The 20,687-nt window shown below is 51.8% G+C and overlaps 8 protein-coding genes across 8 annotated transcripts; 2 read left to right on the top strand and 6 right to left on the bottom strand.

The window, feature by feature from the left end:
• Positions 1 to 299: 299 nt before the first annotated feature.
• Positions 300 to 1,078, bottom strand: BO66DRAFT_217104 (uncharacterized protein). Its single transcript, XM_025642640.1, has one exon. It carries the CDS (start codon positions 785 to 787, stop codon positions 395 to 397), a length of 393 nt encoding a protein of 130 aa, XP_025499027.1. The 5' UTR covers positions 788 to 1,078; the 3' UTR covers positions 300 to 394.
• Positions 1,079 to 1,806: 728 nt separating this feature from the next.
• BO66DRAFT_334450 (Iwr1 domain-containing protein) lies at positions 1,807 to 3,718 on the bottom strand (the record flags this gene model as incomplete). Its single annotated transcript, XM_025644207.1, has 3 exons — positions 1,807 to 2,015; positions 2,115 to 3,491; positions 3,652 to 3,718. The coding sequence occupies 3 exons, from the start codon at positions 3,716 to 3,718 to the stop codon at positions 1,807 to 1,809; spliced, it is 1,653 nt and encodes a 550-aa protein (XP_025499026.1).
• A 422-nt stretch (positions 3,719 to 4,140) lies between these two features.
• On the bottom strand, positions 4,141 to 4,500 carry BO66DRAFT_217061 (uncharacterized protein). Its single transcript, XM_025642638.1, has one exon. The coding sequence runs from the start codon at positions 4,375 to 4,377 to the stop codon at positions 4,174 to 4,176; it is 204 nt and encodes a 67-aa protein (XP_025499025.1). The 5' UTR covers positions 4,378 to 4,500; the 3' UTR covers positions 4,141 to 4,173.
• On the bottom strand, positions 4,501 to 7,304 carry BO66DRAFT_217078 (putative differentiation regulator (Nrd1)). Its single transcript, XM_025642639.1, has 2 exons — positions 7,251 to 7,304; positions 4,501 to 7,160 (listed from the first exon to the last, which is right to left on the bottom strand). Exon 2 carries the CDS (start codon positions 7,123 to 7,125, stop codon positions 4,624 to 4,626), a length of 2,502 nt encoding a protein of 833 aa, XP_025499024.1. The 5' UTR covers positions 7,126 to 7,160; positions 7,251 to 7,304; the 3' UTR covers positions 4,501 to 4,623.
• Positions 7,305 to 9,548: 2,244 nt separating this feature from the next.
• On the top strand, positions 9,549 to 11,894 carry BO66DRAFT_384091 (asparagine--tRNA ligase DED81). The gene is made up of 3 exons (XM_025646081.1): positions 9,549 to 9,837; positions 9,965 to 11,605; positions 11,688 to 11,894. Exons 2-3 carry the CDS (start codon positions 10,017 to 10,019, stop codon positions 11,812 to 11,814), a joined length of 1,716 nt encoding a protein of 571 aa, XP_025499023.1. The 5' UTR covers positions 9,549 to 9,837; positions 9,965 to 10,016; the 3' UTR covers positions 11,815 to 11,894.
• Positions 11,895 to 13,215: 1,321 nt separating this feature from the next.
• BO66DRAFT_217020 (uncharacterized protein) lies at positions 13,216 to 13,984 on the bottom strand. Its single transcript, XM_025642637.1, has 2 exons — positions 13,751 to 13,984; positions 13,216 to 13,672 (listed from the first exon to the last, which is right to left on the bottom strand). Exons 1-2 carry the CDS (start codon positions 13,792 to 13,794, stop codon positions 13,384 to 13,386), a joined length of 333 nt encoding a protein of 110 aa, XP_025499022.1. The 5' UTR covers positions 13,795 to 13,984; the 3' UTR covers positions 13,216 to 13,383.
• A 2,548-nt stretch (positions 13,985 to 16,532) lies between these two features.
• BO66DRAFT_217009 (uncharacterized protein) lies at positions 16,533 to 17,133 on the bottom strand. Its single transcript, XM_025642636.1, has one exon. It carries the CDS (start codon positions 17,028 to 17,030, stop codon positions 16,704 to 16,706), a length of 327 nt encoding a protein of 108 aa, XP_025499021.1. The 5' UTR covers positions 17,031 to 17,133; the 3' UTR covers positions 16,533 to 16,703.
• A 2,335-nt stretch (positions 17,134 to 19,468) lies between these two features.
• Positions 19,469 to 19,904, top strand: BO66DRAFT_443348 (uncharacterized protein; the record flags this gene model as incomplete). Its single annotated transcript, XM_025651508.1, has 2 exons — positions 19,469 to 19,621; positions 19,809 to 19,904. 2 exons carry the CDS (start codon positions 19,469 to 19,471, stop codon positions 19,902 to 19,904), a joined length of 249 nt encoding a protein of 82 aa, XP_025499020.1.
• Positions 19,905 to 20,687: the final 783 nt, after the last annotated feature.

Genomic DNA, 20,687 nt, shown 5'->3' with positions numbered 1-20,687 from the left:
TCCCTCCTCTTCGCTAGACTGGGACCTGACGCAGTAGGTGCGCGGAAAGGGAAGGGAAAAGAAAAGAAAATGTCTACAAACTTTATGGGGACCCTTTTGATTGATGGAGCGGAAGCGAGAGGGATCGGTGGGGATTTGAGGTGGTTTGGCGGGTTGGCGGGTTGGCGGTTTGTAGTAGGAGGCCATGCTGATCGAGGTCCTTGATTTTCTGGATTGGATTGGAAGATTGGATTGACATCGACGATATCCCCGCGGGAATGATCGGTGATGTTCGCTTCGCTACGGTTGGGCATGGGGGATAGAAAGATCATCGGGAGTTGGTTGCTGGAGGCATGGATGCGATATGGTTGTTGTGGATGGTGGTGATGATGATGATGATGATGATGACGATGACTCAATCATATTGAGTATCGAGAGCCGTTTTACATAAGATGAACCTCTTACAGTGGACGAATGAGTGGGCGTAGGTAGTATACCATACATAAGTTACAGCGGTGTCTGTGGATCGCGGGCGAATGAGTTGATAGAGACTAGACGATGGAGTTCTGACTACGACCCCATAGGTAATCGATACCTGGGATGGAAGACGAAAAAGCAAAAAAGAAAGAGGCAGGGAAAGAAAAAAAATGCAGAAGCATAAGGAAAGGAACAACAGGCCAAGGAACTCTCGATTGAAACAAAGACCTCTTACCGACCACAAGGCGATCGTGCATGGATCCTCACGCTCAGGAAAGAATAGGATTGGAATGGAGCAACGATGATGAGATTGTGCATGTGCAAGTATCATGGGATGATTCGGGTGTAGTAAGCGGGTAAGCTATCCATCCTTCGCTCGTTGTTATGATGGAGAATACTATTGTTGAGGGGTGAACAGAGAAGGATCCGATGAGAAAAGGAAAGATGGATGGATGGATGGATGGATGGATGGAAGGAAGGAAGGAAGGGTTGGGGATTGTCGTCCAAGTTACCCCGCATCATCTTCTTGGGGGCCCATCCGTTCTGTCAATCGTTCAATCGTTCAATCATTCAATCATTCAATCATTCAAATTCACTCAGTCAATCAACCATTTCCATTCCATTCGGTCTGCATCAAATCCAATCTATTTGATTGTCTTGTCTGTCTTTCCCTTCGCTTCCTTTCGAGACACGATCATCGGCCAATACGATCTTCAATCTAATTCGGGTAACTGATAGCTGGCTGTTCATGGGATGAATAGTTTTGCTGCACAATCTCCAGCATCTTGTCTGTTTCCTCTTCGGGACGCATCGCAGGGCTGACTGGATGAGACTGGCTGGCTGGCTGGCTGGCTGGCTGATTTGCAAGTGAACGAATAGATGCTAGCACCGGAACAAAGCCTGCAGATTGTTGCTATCGTGATCTGTCTTTCCTTTTCTTTTTTCTTCGCCGATTGAGCTTGACAACACTGGCTGCGGATTCTGCAGAAAGGCCGCTGCCAGTTTGGCGACGCATGGATGCGTTGGCTCGTAGACTGAATCTTCCTTGGAGCTCTCTTGCCTCTCGTCCGCGCGCGCGCATTGCCAAAAACTCGTTATCGAGGAACAGGTCTTTCTTTGGTTAGGTGTATCATTTCCTCTTTTCCGTGGTCGTTGTCGGTTCCTCCTGCGACCTGCAGCACTGCACCCAGCCCCAAAGTACCGTGCATCGACCGTCCTCTACCAAACCAGGCAGCCTTTTCGTTCTGCAGACGCAGCCACCCCAGCTAGTCTCGGCTGCCTTCTTCGACTTGTGAATAATTCCTTCCCGCTTTCTGAGCTCAGTCCCACAGACCTTATTCGAATCCTTCTTCACCAGCTTTCCTCATCCGACTCCACGTGTGACCGGAATCCATAGTCAAATCGACGGCGCCCTTCGCTGCCGGAGTCGTCGAAGTCAAATTCCTCGTCATCAGACCGCGCATGAATTCGGTATTTACTGTAGATAGCCGTCACGTCCTCATCCTCATCGTCCCACGACAATTCTTCATCCGGATAATCATTTGCGGGATTATTCTCAGCTGTGTCGTGCCATGCCCGTTAGCCCTTCAATCCTTCATCCTTCATCCTTCGCTCCTCCCTGTCTTCACAATCAGACGGGACCTTGCGCTTGGACTTACCATTCGAGTCTGCATCTTCGCTGTCCCACCGTTCTTCATCCTCCTCTTCCTCAGCGAAATTCTCCCAATATTCTTCGTCCTCTTGCGTAATGACAATAACCCCAATGTCCTGACGAGTCATATCGATGCCGTGTTGCTTAAACCAGGCATCATGGTCCAATTCCAGGTTGGCTAGCGGGTCCGTAAGCATGCCACTAACTGGAAGCGGCTTTCGAATGTACGTATCGTAGACATATTCGCCGTCGCTCTCCTCGTCATCATCCTGCTCCGCAGGCAGGGCATCGGTCACCGTTGCGGCCGAGTGAAGATCCTGTACAACGCTGCCCTCCCCGGGCTTTTGCGTAGGGCGATGTTTATTGGGCGTTCGCGGTTGGTACTTCAGGGGCGGCTTGGGCATTCCCACCGAATGAGACGGCAACGGCTGCCCACCTTCAAAAGTCGAGGACCCAATGTTGCTCTGGGGGTTATACGGCCCCGCATGCTGCATGCCCACTTCCATCTCCGCATCCAACTCCAGGGCCACCTGTTCGAGCTCCTTTGCGAGTCGCTCCGACTCATCCTCCCAGGTGCTCTGGTGAGAAGCCTGGGATTCCTGATCCAGAACCTGGGAGATATGCTGCTTGGCAGCCGAGATGGCGCTCTTGCGCTCTTCTCTCCATTTCCTTTCCGCCTGGTTTACCACGGGCCGCTTGCGCGGTCGAACGGCTGCCCCCGTCCCACCAGCACCAGAGCCCGAACTCGAGATCCCATCCAACCCTTCAGCACCAGCAACCGCATCCGCCACCAAGGACGCCTGCCTCGAATGGGGCTTGCGCTTTAGCTTTTCCACCAGAATCGCGACGGGCCCGTCCCCTTTCCGCTTCTGCACCCCCGCACCCGTCCCCCGGAGGGTAGTGTTGATCGGGGTGCTGGACCGGGAGATCTGGAACCGCCGCAGCGACTGCTGCGAGGCAGCTGCGGATGACGAGGAAGCGGGACTCTCGTGCCCACTGGAGGCGGCGGCGGTGGGCCCAGCGGCACCACTGTCGAGGGCCGGCGAGCGACTGCCGGCCGGCGATGAGTGCAACGCTCGCTTCAGCTTCTCGTCGTGCTCCCGCCGTGCGGCGGCGAGGCGGCGCTCCTCGCGGAATTCCGCCCCGGGCGATGTCGCCCGCACCAAGGGGACACCACCGTCCGCCGCAGTGGTGCTCGAAGGGAACAGACCACTGCTCACAGACCGTGGAGTGCGGATCACCCGTTGCTGGCCGGACGCCAGGGGCGGTGGACTGGAGGATGTTCCGCTAGTAGTGCCCTTGCGACCATGGCCCTTGACCTGGACTCGTTGGAAAACAAAGTCTGTAAACCTTCGTTTGGTTTGATGAAGCTCTGATTGGATATCTGTTGAGGTGAGTCAGTTCTAGTTCTGGGTGAAGCAGAAAAGGCCGTAGTATTGGAATTTGGATAGACGTGATTGTCACCAGGTCAGAAATCTGAGGAAACGGCTTCTTATGCAATGAATGGTTGGGAAAAAAAGCAATCAAGCAAGGGTCCTTCTCACATAATGTGTCGACGGGCTCTTCTTCGCGACGCCGCTTGATATTAATTTGCTCCGGGGGCAGAGACATTCTGAGGTAGTAGCAAGAAGGCTGTGAAGGTGGGATTTACACGGCTACTGATGAAGGCGAAGTCAAAGCTATGATGGAACCTTGAAGCTGCTTGGGATGTTCGATCATGGTAATCCCTGTTCAGGTTAGCGCTATCTGGCCGGTCTTATCATCACGTGACCGTAGATGTTTTTTCCATGCTACCAGGTCGGGCAAACCATCAACAAATTACCCCAAATAGTGGGTGGAAACAGTACTGTACGATCCGCATTACTTGCACCCTTACACATATTAACCAGGCATTGTCATTTTCTTTGCTCTTGAGGATAGCCCTCCTCGTCTCTCCTATGTTGTTTGATGGTGGTAGCGCTATCGTTATCCAGTATCAATTACCTCCGCCTGCTATATAACCCTTGCCGTTATTCGAAAGCAACAAGGGGAGCTGTGTGCTCTGAATCAAGTTCCGTCGAATGGCATCACATATGCAAATGGGCAGCTTGAAACATAAAGAACAGACCGAAGCCAACCGATCTGCGGTGCAGCCGAGATCCCGCCCGCTTTCGTAGCCAAATGCAGATCCAATAAAATAATGTAAGTAGCCAAAAGAAGAGAAGCAGAGAAGGGAAAGAGAAGGAAAGAAGGGGCAAATGAAGAAGAAGATCAAGAAGAAGAAGAATCATACCCAGCTAGCAATACAAGTGTTGGTATATGAAGAAATGAGGGAATTAAACGGTGTAAAGTGGTGTGGTCAAGAAACGAAACATTTAGACAATTAGAGAAGGTGAAAAACCACAAGGGGCGACAAGCCAATACAGAGAAAGGGATCAAAAATGGTGACACTGAAGGTAATGGCAGATGCCAAAATGCGGGCATGAAATTTTGAAACCACCCAAGGGATTTTAGAAAAGAGATATTCGTCGCAGCAATCATTTGGCTCCAATCTCCTCTTCAGCCCAACCAGGAAGCGAGCTTTCGTTCTGGATTGCCAGTCCGAAGCCTGCGTGCTTGAGGCCCCCAAGAGCGGATGAGAAACTAGAGAAGCTGCTTTGAGGCTGATGAGCCATTCCCGAACGAGGTGGTCCAGCCTGGCTTGAAATATGCCCAAAAGGCTCTTGAGAGAATGAAGGCAGGCTGACAGCTCGAGAGTGCTGTGCGCGAGGTACACTCAAGCCACCCGTGCTGGCAGTTGAATGGTGACCAGGTCCCGATGAACCATTTGTCACATTCAGAAACCCGTTGATGGAAGGCTTGTGCTGATGTAAAGGAGCTTCGATACTCCCGTTGCCGAGCTCGCCAGTGCTTGCTGTGTTGTAGAGACTTTGCTGCTGAGGGGCTTGGGAATGAGACTGGAGCGCAGCGAGGGTCATCGGATCATTCAGCCGGTTCTCCTGCTCCTGAGATTGCTGAGCCGACATTTGGTTGAGATACATTGTCAGTGGATTGTTGGCTCCGACATTGAGAATGCCCGACGGCGAGGAGACTTGCTGCAGAGGATGTCTGCCGGGGTGTCCATTCTGAGAGCCAGTGGACCCAGGGGCAGGTGACAGAGCGGGATGAGTTGGGCTGGATCCAGAGCCGGACTGGCTCAGGGTCTGCTGATAACCGTTCAGGGCCGGAGAGGGGGATTGTGTGCCTTCCATTCCTGAACCGTTACGGCCTTGCTGGCCACCGTTACCAGCCTGACGCGGAGGGTTTCCACACCGGTCCTTGCCAAAGTTGATCTTAAACCGCTTGTACTCGTCCCGGTTTCGCATTCCCTCGATCGCTTTGATGGCATTGGCGATGTTAGTGAAGTTGACGAAAGCGCAGCTCTTCTCGCGCAAGGTGTTAACAAGCTCAATCTCTCCATATTCCGAAAAGTCCTGACGCAGACGTTCTTCCGACCAGGTCTCGTCCAGGTTTCCAACATAAACATTCCGCGAAGCACCTCCGCTCACAGCGAGAGCAATCGCTGGGGGGAGGGGTCCCGAGTGTTTACCCCATCCGATCTTCAAACGACGGTTATGGATCATGAGGCCCTGAAGATTGCTCAGGGCATAGAACGAAGCCGCCGAGGTCGGGTCAATAAAGGTGACAAAGCAGATGTGCTTGTCCGGAATATAACGAATGTGGTGAAGAAGTCCGCCACGTACGACATTACAGATTTCCTCAATTGTGGTTTCAGGGTGGATGTTGCCCAGGTAGATAGTGCGGTTACCGAGGTTGTTGACGCCACCAGCTGTGGTAGCCACGGCTGCGGCGGCAACAGACTGTTGAGCGAGCGCATTCGTGATTAGGTCACGGTCTGCCGAGTTAAGAATATGAGCGTATCCTGGAGCAATGCCCAAGAATTGGGCGGCGTTCTGCTGCTGGGTCTTTGAGACGTATGCACATCGGTCTTTACCGTAGAAGACACGCCGGGGGGCCTGCCACTTGGCCTCCTGAGGTAATTGTGAGACAGCCTTCATAGCGTTACTGATCGACAGGAAGTGGACAAAACCAATCGCCTTCTCTTTGACAATCTTGACAGTGTCGATGAGACCGAACTTGCCAAGTTCCTCCCGAAGCTCTTCTTCTGCCATCTCCTCGGGAAGATTGCCCAGGTAAACATTCCGCGATGCGCCAGATTGTTGCACTGCAAGCGCCACTGATGTAGGTACTTGCGAAGGCTTTCCCCATCCAACCTTGATATCGTTACCCTTGATGGCGAGCTTCTTCAGGATAGCGTCCGAGTGAAAATGTGTCGCGGAGTTACTGTCCAGGAAAGAGATAAATGCGCAGTTCTTGTCGGGAAGCAAGCGAACGGATTCAATCTGACCGCTCCGCACATGGTTCAAGATCTCTTCCGCCGAAGTTTCGGCAGGGATGTTCCCCAAGTAAACAGTACGGCTCGTTCCAGAAAGCAAACCAGGGGTTACCGAGGCGGCATGAGCGCCAAACGCGGCGTTACCCAACCCGCTCAAGCCTCCTACGGGAGACTGCGGAGCTCCTAGCATCTGGGAGTTACCCATGCCATCTGGCGACAACATGCCGGAGTAAAGACCATGATTCTGTGAAGGCTGAGTAGGACTTGCGAGAGGGTGGCTCTGATTCTGTGCATGTGTGGGACCATTGACTTGAGAAAAGCCTCCAAAGTTGGCGAATTGAGGCGAGGCAAACGCAGATGGGGTGCCGGGTTGGAAAGGACTACCAAGTAGTAGCTGAGACGGAAGGAGGGGAGTGAAGTTCATGTCGAACGCGGTCCCCGCGGAACCCATGGTGTCCGAAATCGGAGCTGAGGTGTTGATGGCAGGAATATTGGCACGACGAGCGTTCCGGTCCGATAGACCCTGCAAGGGAATATTGTTGGAATTGTATGCACCGTGGGAGAAGCCCGTGTTGTCCGCGTTGAGATGAGAGAACTTGGAAGGAATCAAACGACTCGGGATGCTCGCATCGGAGGTTTGCATGGCGAGGGAAGAGAGCGACTGGACACGAGAGTCCCCTAGAGAAACAAAAAGAGAACAGGGGTGAGTAGTCGGAGATGGGATGGTTGATGTCACCCAGCCAAGGGCCAAAGGGAGGGAGGACGTACGATGCAATTGACACGGTAAGAATGGCCAGGGGAGAGGGAAAAAAGCCGGACCTGAAGATCACCCCCAGAAAGAGTAGGGGGGGGGGGAATAAGGACAAGAAGAGAGGCTCAAGAGGCCAGAATGAGAGTAAGGCGATTGAGGAATGAAAGTAATAAGAATAAGGACACAGCACGGGGCAGAAGTCCTCTTCCAACGGAGACGTGTCTAGAAGGGATCCCAATAGTCAATTGGAATGTGCATGGACAATGAGCGGATGGGCTGGTGGAACGGAGACAAACCTGTGATGGTTTAGTTGAGTTTAGGGGGGGGGAGTGGGTTAAGTTTGCGGGTAAAGAAGGCCGAGATCCAAGAGACTGGAACAGGGGCACCAGGAAGAAAGAAAGTGGACGAACAGCAGTTCAACCAAAATTGTAATGACGATCAAACAGGTGAACAATAGTGAAAATGTGCTATGGGTCTGTCAAATGAGAAGCCGAATTCAAGAAACCGACATCAAGAAGTGAATGAAAGGAATAATCCAGCGAACCCTGCGTAAAGTGCCAGATTGCTAGAGTTTCAAATGGTGACAAAGAAGGTCTGCCAAAGGCACCAATAGTTGAGCTCAAAAGGGATAAGTGGAAATTGACTGTGGGGAGAGAGAGAGAGAGGAGGGTGATTGCAAAGAACAAAAGTAATTGAAAGAAATGATAAACAAAAGCCAGACTAATAGTTGCCAATTCAAGTTCAGAAGGAAAAGAGGTCCGATGGAGTAAGAAAAATAAAAAATAAAATAAAAATAAGGTACGCAAAAGGGGACCCCTGGTAGGAAGGGGGAAAAGGGGGGCGTGAGAGATAGAGCGATAGACTGTCCGTCAAGAAAGATAATACCTTGATATTATTGAGCGATTTGCTGGGACTTTCGCAAGGCTGCTGCCCTCTCACACCTGGCTCAATGAAGAATGTCTGAAGAAAAGACAGTAGAAAATTCAACTCAAAAAGGTAAGACTTTGAAAATTAAATGAACAACTGGGCCAAAACAAATGAAATTGGTCAACGCCGACAATTTCCGGGTAGAAACACGAAGCGTCAGAAAGGCGAGAAAGAGCATTCGTAACCACACAGAGAGAGGATCATGTAAGCAAGGAATGAGAGGGGACAGACAGGTATGTGACCGATGATATGGGGAAATTAAACTAGGCAGTCTTTGTCGAACGGGACCAAAGCAAAAGGGGGTGAGGGAAATTCCTCAGGCAAAGCCAAGGTCGATTGAGCCATCATAATAAGTTTTGAAGGTGTCGATAATTTTAGAAGTGGCAGATAATCTTCTTTTCCCTTGTGGAGCGAGAGTTGATTAGTAGATCCGTAGTTTTGAAGCAAAGATGGGGAAAAGGACCCCATCGAACGAATGATCCAACCATCTATCTGTCAACCAGATTGTCTGAAACAGTTCTTTTTTTGCTTGGCCGGCAAGGCTCTGAGACCAGCGTCTAGGATCAACACTTCATGATAATGGTATCGTATCCATAGCTATGATATTACCTCTTTCTTGAGAGGTATATCGAGTACTTTGATTCAAGTCTCAACCGCGTCTTCGTGTCTGTCAGCCAAGTCTCAGGCGGGCTTTGACCACTGGCCTCGCGCGTCCAGGATCTGAATGGAATGATTTTATTTTTGTTGATCTTCTTTTTGATGTGAAGCGAGCGCATAGATAGCCCCTAACAGAGAGGGCCGACACTCCTCCCGCGACGCGTTCTTTTGTCTTTCATCCGGATAAGATGCATCACCTTCACAGACGTTATTTTTCTTCTGCTCGCGCGCGATCAGTCATTCAGACCTCTGATCAGTTACCGTGGAATCGGTAGTCACTATCCACATTGGGCAATGGGGGGCGTGTCAACCAGCCACAGACCGTCTGACGGTGGGGTGTTCCTGGACCAGAGAGAGGATTTTCGGGATATTGCACGGAACTCATCTTGATCCGGTCCGGCTGCAGAAGCATCCACTATTTGGTCAGTGCCTTAGGCAGACAGGCAGCCAGACAGTCAGACACATCACATTCATGGTATCTGGGGGAGAGCATATCGATGGCAGACTGGAGCTAAGTGCTCTCAGTCATCTCAAGTGACGGAAAAAGTGGCTCTGCTTCAAAGGATACCATAATCTGTGCGAATTTCAATGGCAAGCGACCAGAAGTGCAGGGTGAGGCGACTGAGGCGGTCTAGGATGAGTGCCTATTATACTCTCATATGTCCCCGCAGGGAACGACATTCTGCAAACTCAGGCTCTTTATCAAGAGAATACTAATTGTGTCTTGTGTTGTCCAATATGGAGTAGCCTTCCGAAAATGCTCTGCTTTTAACTACGAAGGGTTGAGGCATGACGCACCGACTGATGGGACGACCGGATGCGTGTTCCGTCAGTAATGCCCGGTGGCCTTAAAGCCATCTCTGCCTGAGGCACACGCGGGGATATTGGGCGGAATCCAGAAATTTACCCCTCCGCAAGAGAGAACAGTCTTTCCGCACTGTGCGATTCGGACAACCTCACCTCACCTTCACACGGGACTTGCTGTGGTAGCATTTCCTTGTCTGACCGATTGGTTAAGATGTAAGTTCCGTACTCTTATCATACCCCTGTCCTCCACTCCAGTCGCCCCTGATAAGGCAGAAGGTGTGTGTGACTCACATGCACGTCTCCAAATGGATATCCACTGATCACACTGCTCCCTGGTTAGAACATAGACTCAGTACCCTCAAACCACAATACCTTGCAAGAGGATCAACACAATGGCCACCATCTATATCGACGAGGATGTCGGCCGGGACGAGTCGACCGCGACCGGCACCGAATCCGCTCCTTACAAGACTCTTGTCCACGCTTTCACACAGCACCCTCCCTCCGAAGGAAACCAATACTTGACCCGCAAGTCCCAGACCGAGCCCGCTGAGGAGGGTGCCGACAAGCTCGAGTGGAAGCCCGCCACCAAGTCGGCCGTCAAGAAGGCCACCAACCTTTACGAGCAGCGCAAGAGAAAGGCCGCCAAGGAACAAGAGCTGGCAATCCGCGAGAAGCAAGAGGCGGAGAAGCGCCAGGTCATCCTGGAGGAAGCCAAGAAGGTCGTCATAAAGGAAGATACCTCCCTTCCCATGCCCGTCAAGATCCGCCTCGATGAAACCGACCCCGCCGTCGTCAAGCTGGGATCTCCCGAATCCGAGGGCCCTGGTACTCGTGTCCGCGTTGTTGGACGTGTCCACCGCTTCCGCCCCCAGAAGGACGTTATCTTCCTTACTCTGACCGATGGTTCCGGCTACCTTCAGTGTGTTCTGACTGGTCAGCTCGTCAAGACGTACGACGCCATGACTCTCACTCTCGAAACCTCCATTGCCATCCACGGTGAGATGCGTGCTGTGCCCCCGAAGCAACACGCTCCCGACAACCGCGAGCTCCACGCGGACTTCTTCACCATCATCGGCCGTGCTGCTGGTGACAAGGATGCCATCTCCAACCGTGTCGCCCCTGACGCCGATCCCCAGACTCTCTACGACAACCGTCATCTGGTTCTCCGCGGTGAGACCATTTCCTCGGTGATGAAGGTTCGCGCTGCCACCCTGCGGGCTTTCCGCCAGACCTACGAAGAGAAGCGCATGCTGGAGGTCACTCCTCCCGCCATGGTGCAGACCCAGGTGGAGGGTGGAAGCACTCTTTTCAAGTTTGACTACTACGGGGAGGATGCCTACCTGACCCAGTCGTCCCAACTCTACCTGGAGACCTGTCTCCCCTCGCTCGGCGATGTCTTCTGTGTTTGCCCCTCTTTCCGCGCTGAGAAGTCCCTCACTCGTCGTCACTTGTCCGAGTACACTCACATTGAGGCGGAGCTGGACTTCATCACCTTCACCGATCTCCTGGATCATCTGGAGCACATGATTTGCCGTGTCATCGAGATCTTGCTAGCCGATCCTGCCACCAAGACACTCATCGAGAAGCTCAACCCCGACTTCAAGCCCCCCAGCCGTCCCTTCAAGCGCATGCGCTACTCCGATGCTATTGAGTGGCTCCGTGAGCACGACATCCCCAACGAGGAGGGCAAGCCCCACGAGTTCGGCGATGACATCGCTGAGGCCGCCGAGCGCAAGATGACCGACATTATCAACCAACCCATCTTCCTGACCCACTTCCCCGCCGAGATCAAGGCCTTCTACATGAAGAAGGACGAGCAGGATCGCCGAGTCACCGAGAGTGTCGATGTCCTGATGCCCGGTGTCGGTGAGATCGTTGGTGGTAGTATGAGAATGGACGACTATGATGAGCTGATGGCCGCCTACAAGCACGAGGGCATGGACCCCTCTCCCTACTACTGGTACACTGACCAGCGCAAGTATGTCAACGTCTTCCTGCTTCTACCCCCACCCCCACCTCTCCCTGTCACCACTTTGATATGCCTGACTAACATCTCCTAGGTACGGAACCTCCCCCCACGGTGGTTATGGTTTCGGTCTCGAGCGTTTCTTGGCCTGGTTGTGTGCCCGCTACACCGTCAGGGACTGCTCCCTGTATCCCCGCTTCACCGGCCGCTGCACGCCTTAAGGAGTTGTGTGATAAAGTAGAAAGCATCCATAGATATCACGCGTTAATGTGGACTGTCTGTGCCCTTCAAGAGAATCGCGACAATTGCATGTTCAAATCCAGCTGGGAGGAAGTAAACGTAGATTCCCTGGGTAGAATTCCATCCCGACGTGGCGAATCCAATATGTAGTGTTCGGAGGCCATCCTCTAACTTCTCGCAGGACAGATCGTTCGTAGTTCGATTAAGGCTGTATGTGCAAGAGTCTTCTGCGTAGAGGCGAGCTAGCCGACGGGCGCCTAGCTCCTCTTTTCCAGTGGCCGCATTCTTGCCCCAGGCCTTTCGACTTCATTTCAATCGGCTAGCTTTAGCTTTATTCCAAAGTATACGTGCGGATATGATCCGTCACAGTAATAACCCGGGAGAGAAGGTCCATCGGAAGTATCCCCAGTATTAACGAGGGGGACAAGACGCACGAAGCCGCTTGGAGACCTCACAACAAGGCCAACACCCAAGAGGAAGAACATACAAACAACCGAGAACAGCTGGTCCCAGCAGTTAGTGTTGCAGCAGAAAGGCAGCAGACAACCCATGGATTTGGGTCAAGGCGTCCGATCCGATCGGTCGTAACCCACACTTTCCCGAGCCATGGTCCTGGGTGGTATGTATATACATATACGAGCGGGTTGCAACACCCGCGGGGATGTTTGGCATGTGATACGAGATTGTTCTCGCGTGGAGATACGAGGTATTTGTGAATTGGGGAAAGATTTCGAGGGTTCAACTGGGCGGAATGGTGGAGAGAGGGAGGGCGTCGGTTGTTAAAGTTATTAGTACGGGTGGGCTATGTCCACACGCGCAATGCCTGGGGAGCTCTATTGGCATCGAAAGTGTATCCTAGGAAGGAGGCAGAAACAGATTTGCGTTCGACTTGCTCGAGTCTACCTGCTGTTGTAGGAGGTGGCATTCCCATGTTCTACCGCTATACTTTGGCATGGGGGAACCGGTCGAAAATGGATCATGGCGCTGGCACTTACGAGCCGACGTTGTTCATGTTGGAAAGACAGTGTTCTGATGCATGTCAAACCGAGCATTAGGCTGATCGTGTCGACCTCGTGTGTGTGGTATCAGGAGATGACGCAATATGATAATCATACTGTGTCTTTTAGTCGAGTGAGTCGAAGTGTGAACCTGGTCGTCTTCACATGGGCTAGCGTCCACGTGCATCCGAATGGGCATCGTGAGCGACTCAGCTAGTGGTATGCAAAATAATGTCAAGACACAACCTCCTCATGGTGTTATCCTCTGGGGCACATCCTCGGAAAATGATATAGTGCGCTGGTACTGTAAGCCGCAACTTCATCTGGGAATACTTCCGAGGAACAGACAGGTGATTCTCTCTTCTCAGTGGTCGACTAAACCAGATTCTAAGTGACAGAATGTTTCACCCAACCATTCTCCTCCCCATTAGTGCATCCTGCGGTCAACCAGGGTCAACCCGAGGAGAAACTGTCTCATAGCCCATAGAGTTTATCACGAATCCCTGCCGAACACGATTTTGACTTGATGGGAGACATGACTCGAGTAGCACTCTAATTGTTCTCTTCCCTGGGGCTTTCGTCATCTTCATCCTCGGAAATATCATTGATGGCAGGATCGTTGCTCAGCAGAGCGTAGATGTCGGTATCAGAGGGATTGGCACGAATGATGGAGATCAAGTGAGCAACACGCGCCTGATCTCCGCTGCGGACAATGGTCATGATCCGTTCCAGAAGACCTCTAAAATAGTCGAGCTCGGCTGCGAGTTCTTCAGGGGCCTGTGAGGTGCTTGATTCAAGATCAGAACTCTGGCTAGTGTCGTCGGGGTGGTCGTTGTGGAGGCTATAAAAAATCACAGACGGTTAGGCAGGAACGAATGCGGGGCCAGCGTAGTGAGTTCCAGGGCTGAAAAGTGTCTACCTTTCATCTCCATTTGGGGCAGAGCTGCTCTCTTCCGCAGTCATCTTGTTATATCGTCACAAGGCAAAAGTTTGCTGGTCTTGGCTGCCTCAAGGTCCCGCGGGGTAGTGGTTGAGGGCTGCACAAGACGGGAGCGACACGGGGTTCTGGTGGTGATCCGGCTGAGTATGTCAGGGGGGTTCTCGCAATAGAAAGGTATGGGAAATGATGAGGTTGGGCGTAAAATGGAATAGTAGGAAAGAATGGTTGATTCCCACTGAGGCAGAGCACTATCGACTGGATGATATCTGGACGGCCAGAGAGAGGGGGAAGTTGCAGTGATAGGAAGTAAGAGTGCAATGAGTTAGTCGTGTCTAGTCCCTCCTAGACAGAGTGACAGGCTGGCAGGCTGGCAGTCGGCTGAGGCTGACCCCCTGGGCAGTCAATGCGGTGTCCGAAGAGTCACACACTCAACCGATACTTCCGCGCATCAGCCATTTGCGAGGTAGGGGAGAGCTTTCATCTGCCAGGTTGGAACCAGACAGAGAGAGAGATGAGGGAGGAAAAGATATCCATGCCTTTTAGGCCAAACAAACTGGGTGACAGGGTGGACTGATAGGCGCACTGGCGCGCCTACAGAAGGGGTAGACCGTCACAAATCGAGCCTGAGTTGCAGCCCGTAGGTAATGAGCAAGTGCCACAATTCACCCTAAACCACACCGGAACCCTCAGTGGCAAGTACCACTGGGTATCTGGGTATCGCTAGTACTCCACCCAATATACCATTGAAATCGGGGGGGCCACTTAACCATCACGGACGCTGCGGATGCTCTGTAATGGCACGTTTTGGTATGCTGAAACATCCCCGATGGGTTTCCATAGCATAGCATAGCAGCAACACAGGAATCGGGATTAGTCATTGAAGTATATCCATCCATCAAGTTCGATGGAGGTGTAAATTGGAGATTTGGAGGTCGTGGAATGGTTTTATGGCCGGAAAAGACTGCTTGTCTCGACCACCTCCCAAACCCCGGAAAAAGTCCCCAACCAATCCCTGGGCCCGTGGCGGTCTCCGCCGCCCATCACGAAGAACAGAACAAGGACCGGTGGACGAACCTGCAATCCTCTGGAAATATCATCCATTCTCTCAGATAGGCTCAATTGATTCCCCGCTGCTCAGAGCTGATTTATTGTTTTGTATCTCAATTCGATGCTTGATGTAGCTGCCGCCGGTAGCTGCCCACTAGTCTTCTCTCCACCGGCTTGCTGCTGCAGATTGTCTCCCCTGGCTTTGCCACTGCCGCGAATGCCCTCATCAGAAGGTCATGTTGTTGCCAAAACTGCAGACTCCGTACATCTTGCACACGAGTGAAGAACTTGCCTTTGGGGCTAATCATTTAGCTCATCCAGGGGATTGCTCGGCAGTTTGGTACCTGTCCCGCTATCCATTGGCGCAGTTAACGTGCTCCAGCTGTCACCTTCATTCGACCGCATCTCGCAACGGACAACACGCGTCACTCGGCCTTCAGCTCTCATTTTTATCAACCTAACTTCTTGTCGATAACCAGTACGTCGACTGGTCACCCTCAAGCAAATCTACCAGATGTTGAGACTCGCCCGTAGTCATCTGGGACGGACGTTCTGTTGGCTTCTGTTCCCCGTTTGAAGCCATATGCTCCTCCCCATTTCTATCAAAACCGTGCCTTGTCAATCTTGCGACTACGTCACAGAAATCAATCGATTGTGGACATATCTCGAAAGGCGCCCGTACTTCGGCCAGAACACGACGGAGGGCACTTCAGATGCAGGGCCATCGCAGAGGTATAATCCTACCATCATGTCTTTGTTTCACCCAGTCTTTGTGCAGCTACTGAGGAAATCTTGCGTGCGAGATAGGTCTTATGAGCTCAACACATGTCGTTCAATATGGTCAACGCGTATCAGCAATCGGAAATCCAGAACTTTCCGTCCCACCGCTTCTCGAATCTCATGGTCGTAGTGAAACTTTGGAGTTAACATGGGGTAGTCTGCTGTCCACTTTCAAAACTCTTTTCCCGCAAAGAGTTAGGTCCGATATGGATTCCAGGCAACTGTCTGTCTGATGCACTTCCCAACCAAGAGCAACCCCTTGCGTTCTTTATCAAAGATGCACCAACACCTCAAGAGCTGGTTCAAGAATGCGCACGATTAAACACGACCTGGCTGGGCACATACAATGCCAAAGCAGAAACCCCCGAGCTTTGGACACAGACAGGACTGAGAGGGGGATGTGTGTAGTAGTGTTAAGGGACGGAACGATACCCATGAGATAGGGTCATCATATTGGTAAGAGGTGGACAGCTTGTGGACATTGATGCGCTCACTTGGATCTGAGTGGCCATCGATTTGTCCATATATGGAATGACCTTGAAGATGAGCAGGACAAGATTTTTTTTCGGTTTGCTCTTCAATTTGTGAGAGCGCAGGGTCGGGTTGCAGAATTGAAGGGCACGAATACCAGACACACGCAGCTCTATGAACGCATAGGAACAGGCACAAGTCAGTGAGCTTCTAGGCACCAACACGGGCCGGCATTGATATACATATCGCACACAATTTGAAACGGAGGACATGGCCGGTGAGAGGTTCGCATCGTGCATTCTGAGATGACCTTCTCGTTGATTTATTTCGTTCATGTTGCACTTGATTGTGTTCAACGGAAGTCGCGGCAGCAATCGATGGACGTCTTAGTCTGCCTTAGCGCGGGTCTCGGTTCGAAGCTGCGAGGTGGCCGACCCGACACGGTTGCATTCCATTCAAGCATAAGGGCAATTCGATCAGGCTTGTTGAAGTGGTAGGAACGAAAGAGAGGCGCTTGCGCTTGGGGGAGTGTTGAATTTTCTCGTGGGCATTGTTTTGCGGCCACAGGGATTCGGATCGGCGGGGTTTAGCAGCTGTCAACTTCTGAACTGCCCCCTCTCGGCCACGTTCGATGCTATGATTTCACATGTGGCGAATTTGTCGATCGTGTAAGAAAGAGTGTTTGGGGTGAATCGCTCAACAGACCAGGGGATGCGTTCCCACTGCATTGCGCGACAAGGCACATGCACTTGGTCTCTAAGCCGCACTGACAAGCATCGGTGGATCCATTGGCTCGATCGGATCCTAAGTCAATCTTGCTTCGATTGGCTTCTGAGGGTCGCGATATATTGGGTATTCCAGCACTCCTAGTCTTGATGGCTAGCAACACAGCCAAACAACAACCAGGACCTTTGAAACGCCCCGATGAGCCCGAAGTGATGGTACGCCTTGATGCCTTCATGCACCCATTTAAGTCATATTCGAATTCTCCCGCGCGTAAATCCAGGATTGTTGTCGGGGAAGTCTCAAAGCGAGACTCAGACCACAGCTAGAGCAAGTCTCCTCTGCTAAAAAGCCCCCTTTTGTTCAAATAAGCAATAAGAGGGAGTAAACCTCGTCAAATCGGCAAGTACAGCCCGAAGGCGGGTATGGAAGATATTTCCGGGGTATGAGATCTCAGCTCCCATGCAGTCATAAGGAGCCGGCTTTGGGGGTGGGAGCACAACAAACGTTCGACAGACGGCCTTTCGAGGAAGACCAGATTGAGGATGTGAAAACGAGAAGCAGAGTCTGGCGGAGAGCCGCTCCTGTCTCTGTGATGGATAATGATTCCTGAGCCGCTTATTGGGCTCCGCTGTTCGCATGCACGGCACTTTCGACTAGGTCTTTTCGCGTACCAATCTTTGCGGTTGGCTTTTCTGCATTAATGACGCTCACTCAGGGGCAGGTCTTACCTGTCATCTGTTTGGGGAGGTTATGGTACTTTTGATGAACGCCAGGGCCGTAGGCTCGCAACAGCCTACCTCTCGCTTTTGCGGTGAGATACATGACTCCATTGCTTGTATGGAGTCAAGTCGAGCTCAGCTAGGCTCTACACACGGCGAATCTTTTTAGACAACCTCTTTTGTCAAGCTGAGTATCAACTTCCATTGGTAATGCAAATCAATCCGACGCCATCAGCGATCGAAACGCATCAACATCAAAGTTTTAACCATCTTCTCTCCCACCCAGGTCTTTTGAATACTTTCGCAATTTGTTTTCTCTCCTCCGATTGCCCGATCTTGTTGAGCTGCTGTTATGGAAATAACCACCCTCGTCCTCGTCCTCTGTCATGGTCAGACTGTTCAGCCTTTGAAGGCCATGCGATCTGGCCGGGTCACGTTGTGAAGCATAGCCAATGCTGCATTGGAATACACTACAAATGGCTCGTTCTGCATTTCACACCTTCGGAAATATTATCCGCAGAACAATGACACGGTCAGGTCGATAGGGGCCCAGGATGCTTGTCCGTCCGTGGCCAAGATCCCTAGACTGTGTAAAGCTAGCATAGGGGATATCATGCGCTTGACGATTCCAACTACATGTCACTTCCGCTCATTTTATCCCTCCTCCTTCATATGATGCTAGAGGTAAGTCTGTCTGGATTGCATCTGCGTTCCTGACGCGGCTTCCTCTCGTCGAACGGCCGCTATCAGGCGAACCTGATTAGTAGGATGTGTTTGTTTCCAAACTCGGTTAGACATACCCTAACCATACATTTTCATCCATTCCCTTGCTGCCGTACAGTGCACAGGAGATCGCATTGCTCATATAGCTCTGACTGATTAATTTGCAAAACGAAAGACTATACATATCCTCGTTCTCGATCAGAACAAGCTGTCCGCCTTGGTGTCTGAGGTGGCAGACTTGACAGGCCGCACTACAGGAAGCCTAGGCAATCGATGGCCCTCTTTTCCATCTTATTCCATCACAGTCTAATGCTGCTTCTCAATGTCACATCATTCCACAGGCCACTCAATTATAGGACCCAGACGGGTCTTTCGGCAATGACGTCTCAACAACCTTGATATCCTCGCTGCGCGAGAGAGGGTTCATCACACTGTCAACAACAGCATCTACCTCGAGGATGTGGTATACGTATACATTGTTGTTTCTTGACTACGAAGACTCGATAGGGCAAACGACATTCAGTTCTATACTGAAATTCTTCCTTTGTCTGTAACCTCCAACGAGTCCACTGCTTGGACCTTCTTTGATGGACGTAAAAGATAACAATATCAACTTGCTACATAGCGTAGAGAACAATCTCCCTCCCATCCAGTGAGCCGATCTCGCAACCTTGTTTACTTCCAATTGAAAGCCACATACCACAGCCAACCCCATCGAATACCAACCGACCGACCAGCCCATCGCCCCCTTCGAGCCCACATTCTTCAACCTCCTCACCTGCTCCCTCTCGATCGCATCCCCAGAGAGACCTGACTGAGCTCAAGTGATGAGCCAAGAATCCATCTTAGCGAGAAGGTGTCAACACGCGACGACCCAGAAGTTGGAACTCCCATAACGCCTGCCGAAATCCAAACAAACCCAGCTGCTTACCCACACCCCCTTACTTCCCGATTCCCACGCATCACGTAGGCATGTATGTATGTATGGCGCGCAGGGTAGGTTTCTCAATTTAAAGCTCCCTCCCCCGAGTCACTGTTGACTGTAGTCTAAGATCTTGTAGATACATCCAACAGAACCGTGCAGCCCAAACCCACAGTCTGACAGCCCCAGACGTTCCACTCCTTCTACCAAACAACCATTCGTCACTCATTTACACATCCACATACACAACCATCAACATTACCCCCTATCTCCCACCCCCCAAAAAGAAACCCGCAAAATAAATCCAAAATGCAACTCTCCGCCCTCCTCCTCGCAACCGTCACCCTCCTGGCCTCCACCGTCTCGGCCCAGAGCCGTCCCCACGGCATCGACATCGGCAACGAGGCCTGCGTGGGCTCCTGTGTCCGCAACCCCAAGCTGTTGACCTGTCCCAAGACCAAGGTAGACCAACCGCCCCCCTCCCCTCCTTGCCATGATATGCCTCGATCACCCAGTGCCCTGTGTGGGCTTGAGGTCATGCTGCATTGTCCTGCAACGAGTGGCCGTGCCGTGCCCACAGCCCCTTTCCTTGCATCGCCTCGCCTCAACCCCGGTTGGTGGGTTCACTGGCTAACACCACGACAAACAGTACCAACCCGACCAAGGATGCTATGTATGCTGCTGGGCGGACGACGACGCCGATGCGTGGGCCGATCACGTTCACGATGACTTTGGGGATTTTTGATTCAGATCGAAAGGGGGGGGGTTAATTCCGCCGAGCCGTTAGGGGCTCGGTTCGATTGGTGTGGCGTGGCTTTTGCTGTGATGTGAGGTGAGGTGAAAGACGCCCGCGTCGGGTGGTGACGGTGGCTGGCTTTGCTTTTCGGGGGTATATACGTATACAGGCGCGAGGGCGAGTTGTATGATGGACTGACTGTACGAACGGACTCGGTACTTGCGAGTCGGGTTTATACTATGAAGGTTGATATCCTCAAGCGGGACGGTTTATATAAGGTCGAGTAGTCCGGTGTAATGGATTCTATGCCGTTGATGTCATTCGTGCTTGTCTTACTTATGTTGCTCGTGCATACGATGGATGGGGGTGGTTTTAGATTGAGTGGGTAATGCACCTCCGGCTCGGGGTAGTGCACTTGACTTGCTATTCTGAGGCAATACTGTACATGAAGTGTACGGTGTTCGTAACAGGCTCTCAAGTGTTGATGGTTCTGAAACCTTGTGCCTCCAAATGCTTGACATCTGCCATGGTGCCGAACAGATATGCAGAGTTGGCTCACTACTTACATATTAACTTTGAGTATCGTCCTGTGCTAGCTAATGCCACCAGTTCGACTCGCCTACAAGGCCGATGAAGAATGGTGGGCCAAGCCATGAGAATCTGGGGTAAGCCGGCAGACTTGCAGACCGATGGACAGCAAGCTACGTACAAGGTCTGAAGTATACACGTCCACTTTCAGCCTGACTCGCAGGCTCCACTGGTTCACATTCACGGTAAGAGTTGTGGTTGTAG

This window comes from Aspergillus aculeatinus, assembly GCF_003184765.1.
Source record: "Aspergillus aculeatinus CBS 121060 unplaced genomic scaffold BO66scaffold_67, whole genome shotgun sequence".
Classification (NCBI taxonomy): Eukaryota; Fungi; Ascomycota; class Eurotiomycetes; order Eurotiales; family Aspergillaceae; genus Aspergillus; species Aspergillus aculeatinus.
This window is presented reverse-complemented; position numbering and strand designations above follow the sequence as displayed.

Excerpts from the sequence above, each read along its gene's own strand:
- BO66DRAFT_217104 (XM_025642640.1), bottom strand. The coding sequence starts at position 787 with ATGATACTTGCACATGCACAATCTCATCATCGTTGCTCCATTCCAATC.
- BO66DRAFT_384091 (XM_025646081.1), top strand. The coding sequence starts at position 10,017 with ATGGCCACCATCTATATCGACGAGGATGTCGGCCGGGACGAGTCGACC. Across the intron at positions 11,606-11,687 it reads TGGTACACTGACCAGCGCAA|GTACGGAACCTCCCCCCACG; the intron begins GTATGTCAACGT and ends AACATCTCCTAG.
- BO66DRAFT_217009 (XM_025642636.1), bottom strand. The coding sequence starts at position 17,030 with ATGAAGGCATCAAGGCGTACCATCACTTCGGGCTCATCGGGGCGTTTC.
- BO66DRAFT_217061 (XM_025642638.1), bottom strand. The coding sequence starts at position 4,377 with ATGATTCTTCTTCTTCTTGATCTTCTTCTTCATTTGCCCCTTCTTTCC.
- BO66DRAFT_217078 (XM_025642639.1), bottom strand. The coding sequence starts at position 7,125 with ATGCAAACCTCCGATGCGAGCATCCCGAGTCGTTTGATTCCTTCCAAG.
- BO66DRAFT_217020 (XM_025642637.1), bottom strand. The coding sequence starts at position 13,794 with ATGACTGCGGAAGAGAGCAGCTCTGCCCCAAATGGAGATGAAAG. Across the intron at positions 13,673-13,750 it reads GCCCCAAATGGAGATGAAAG|CCTCCACAACGACCACCCCG; the intron begins GTAGACACTTTT and ends GATTTTTTATAG.